Here is a 2,411-nt window from a genome sequence, read left to right as displayed (position 1 = left end):
GTTTTTCACTTTAAGAGCTTCTCTTCTCTCTGTCTCACATCAGTCTCACATCAGGACCCAGCCTGTCAGCTACACATATCATAGATCTTATCTTCTGCTCTGAGGTGAGTAGAGAGGGAGGGAGGAGGGGGGAGTGGGGCTGCTGCAACTCACAGATAGAGGAACATAGAGGAGGGAAGGAGCGGGAGAAAGGAGAGAGTTAGGAACATAGAGATAGAACTGTTCTATTATATACGGTTAGGAATGAGGGAATGAAAAAGGAGAGAAGTTGGAAGCAGGGAATGAGAGACACGAGAATTGGATAGATGGGCGGGACATGTTGAATGAATGGACTGAATACGGAGCATAGCGATGTGTGTGTGTGTGTGTGTGTGTGTGTGTGTGTGTGTGTGTGTGTGTGTGTGTGTGTGTGTGTGTGTGTGTGTGTGTGTGTGTGTGTGTGTGTGTGTGTGTGTGTGTGTGTGTGTGTGTGTGAATGAAGAACAGATGAATCAGCCATTGCATTATAAAGTGCCAATAACTATACATTTGCAACTGTTTGCTAAATCAATGTTTCAATGTGATTCTTTTATACGTTGAATTAATTTAGTCAGGAAATACCAGCTGTAAACAGACTGTAGAACAACGCGGTCTAGACCTGAACACATTCCATTCCCTGGGTCTTATAACATTACACATGTTTTCATCTTTAGTGTAGCTGAGCCTTCTCCTCTTCCTCTCTCTTGTTGTGAATCATATGTTCCGTGGTAATAACCAGACATAGACAGGATGAATACTCACATCACTCTCATCCTATCTTCTCTTCTCCTCCTTCCCCTGCTTTACTCTCTAATCCAATACTCTTCCTCCCTGTGATTTCCTCACTCAAAACTTCCCTTCCACCTGCTTTCATCCCCCCTCTCTTCCTCTCTTCCCCCCTTTTCTCTTTTTTTCTCCTCCTACCCCACACCCCTGCCTCCCGCTCTCTCTCATCCCCTCTTCCCTACTCTCTCTCCGTCCACCTGCCTCCTCCTCTCTCTCCCCCAGGTACAGTATGTCTCGTCTGGAGAAGGCCATTGTATCCATGGTGGAGGTGTTTGAGGAGTATGCTACAAAGGATGATAAGAATCGCCAGCTTAGCGGTACAGAGCTCGCAGAGCTGATGAAGAAAGAGCTGGCCAGCCCAGAGTTCCACGTAAGACACACACACACACACACACACACACACACACACACACACACACACACACACACACACACACACACACACACACACACACACACACACACACACACACACACACACACACACACACACACACACACACACACACACACACACACACACACACACACACACACACACACACACACTCAGTGTTGTCCTGTATGGCTCAGTTGGTAGAGCATGGCGTTAGTAACACCAGGATAGTGGGTTTGATTCCTGGGACCACCCATACGAGAAATCGATGCACGCAAAACTGTAAGTCACTTTGGATAAAAGTGTCTGCTAAATGGCATATTATTCTATTATCACACAAACACACACACACACACACACACACACACACACAGCATATCCACATGTTTTACATATCATACCACAACATAGTAGTGACGTTTTATTAACATACACATACCACTGCATAATGATGTCTACAAGATACCTAGAAAGCCTACATAACTTCATGTGTGTGTCTGTGTGTGTGCGTGTGTGTGTGTGTGTGTGTGTGTGTGTGTGTGTGTGTGTGTGTGTGTGTGTGTGTGTGTGTGTGTGTGCGCGTGCGTGCGTGCGTGCGTGCGTGTGTGTGTCTGTGTCTGTGTGTGTGTGTGTGTGTGTGTGTGCGTTCGTGTGTCTCAGGGAAAGGTGGAACCAGCAGTGCTCCAGGAAGCGATGACCAACCTGGATAAGAACCATGATGGAGAGATCAACTTCAGAGAGTTCTCCATGTTCTTGGCTACTCTGGCCAGGGGCTACTACAGAGCCAGAAACAAGGGCAACAAGGGCAAGCCTGACAAGCCTGAATGAGGGGCAAAAAATAACCCGTTGACAGGTGTGGCCAGTATCGAGACACACACACACACACACACACACACACACACACACACACACACTGCTTTTCTATGATAAAAGAGAGAAAATTATACTCTTACTGTATGGTGCTTTTAAGATGTCTTCTCAACATTTCCCCTGTTTTTTTAAATGAAATTTGACTTGCTTACTAGTTGGTGTTGTGTGTTTCATTTTTGTGAATGAGTTGGAACTATAGATTCAGAATTCCTTGAGATGATGTGATGAGCACCAATTCTCAGACATTACAACTGGTACACCCATTAAAGGGATACTGCAGAGCTCTGACAATGTTGTTTTTCTACTTACCCAGAGTCAGATGTGTTATACGTGCGGTCTCTGCACTAGTTAGAATTGGCAC

General features: G+C 45.7%; 1 protein-coding gene across 1 annotated transcript; it reads left to right on the top strand.

Moving 5' to 3' along the window:
• On the top strand, positions 1-2,204 carry LOC115182327 (protein S100-A5). Its single transcript, XM_029743942.1, has 3 exons — positions 1-104; positions 1,027-1,174; positions 1,841-2,204. The coding sequence occupies exons 2-3, from the start codon at positions 1,034-1,036 to the stop codon at positions 2,006-2,008; spliced, it is 309 nt and encodes a 102-aa protein (XP_029599802.1). The 5' UTR covers positions 1-104; positions 1,027-1,033; the 3' UTR covers positions 2,009-2,204.
• The last annotated feature ends 207 nt before the right edge of the window (positions 2,205-2,411 follow it).

This window comes from Salmo trutta, unplaced genomic scaffold (genome assembly GCF_901001165.1).
Source record: "Salmo trutta unplaced genomic scaffold, fSalTru1.1, whole genome shotgun sequence".
NCBI lineage: Eukaryota > Metazoa > Chordata > Actinopteri > Salmoniformes > Salmonidae > Salmo > Salmo trutta.
The sequence above is the reverse complement of the archived record's forward strand: the minus strand, read 5'-3'. Positions and strand labels throughout refer to the sequence as shown.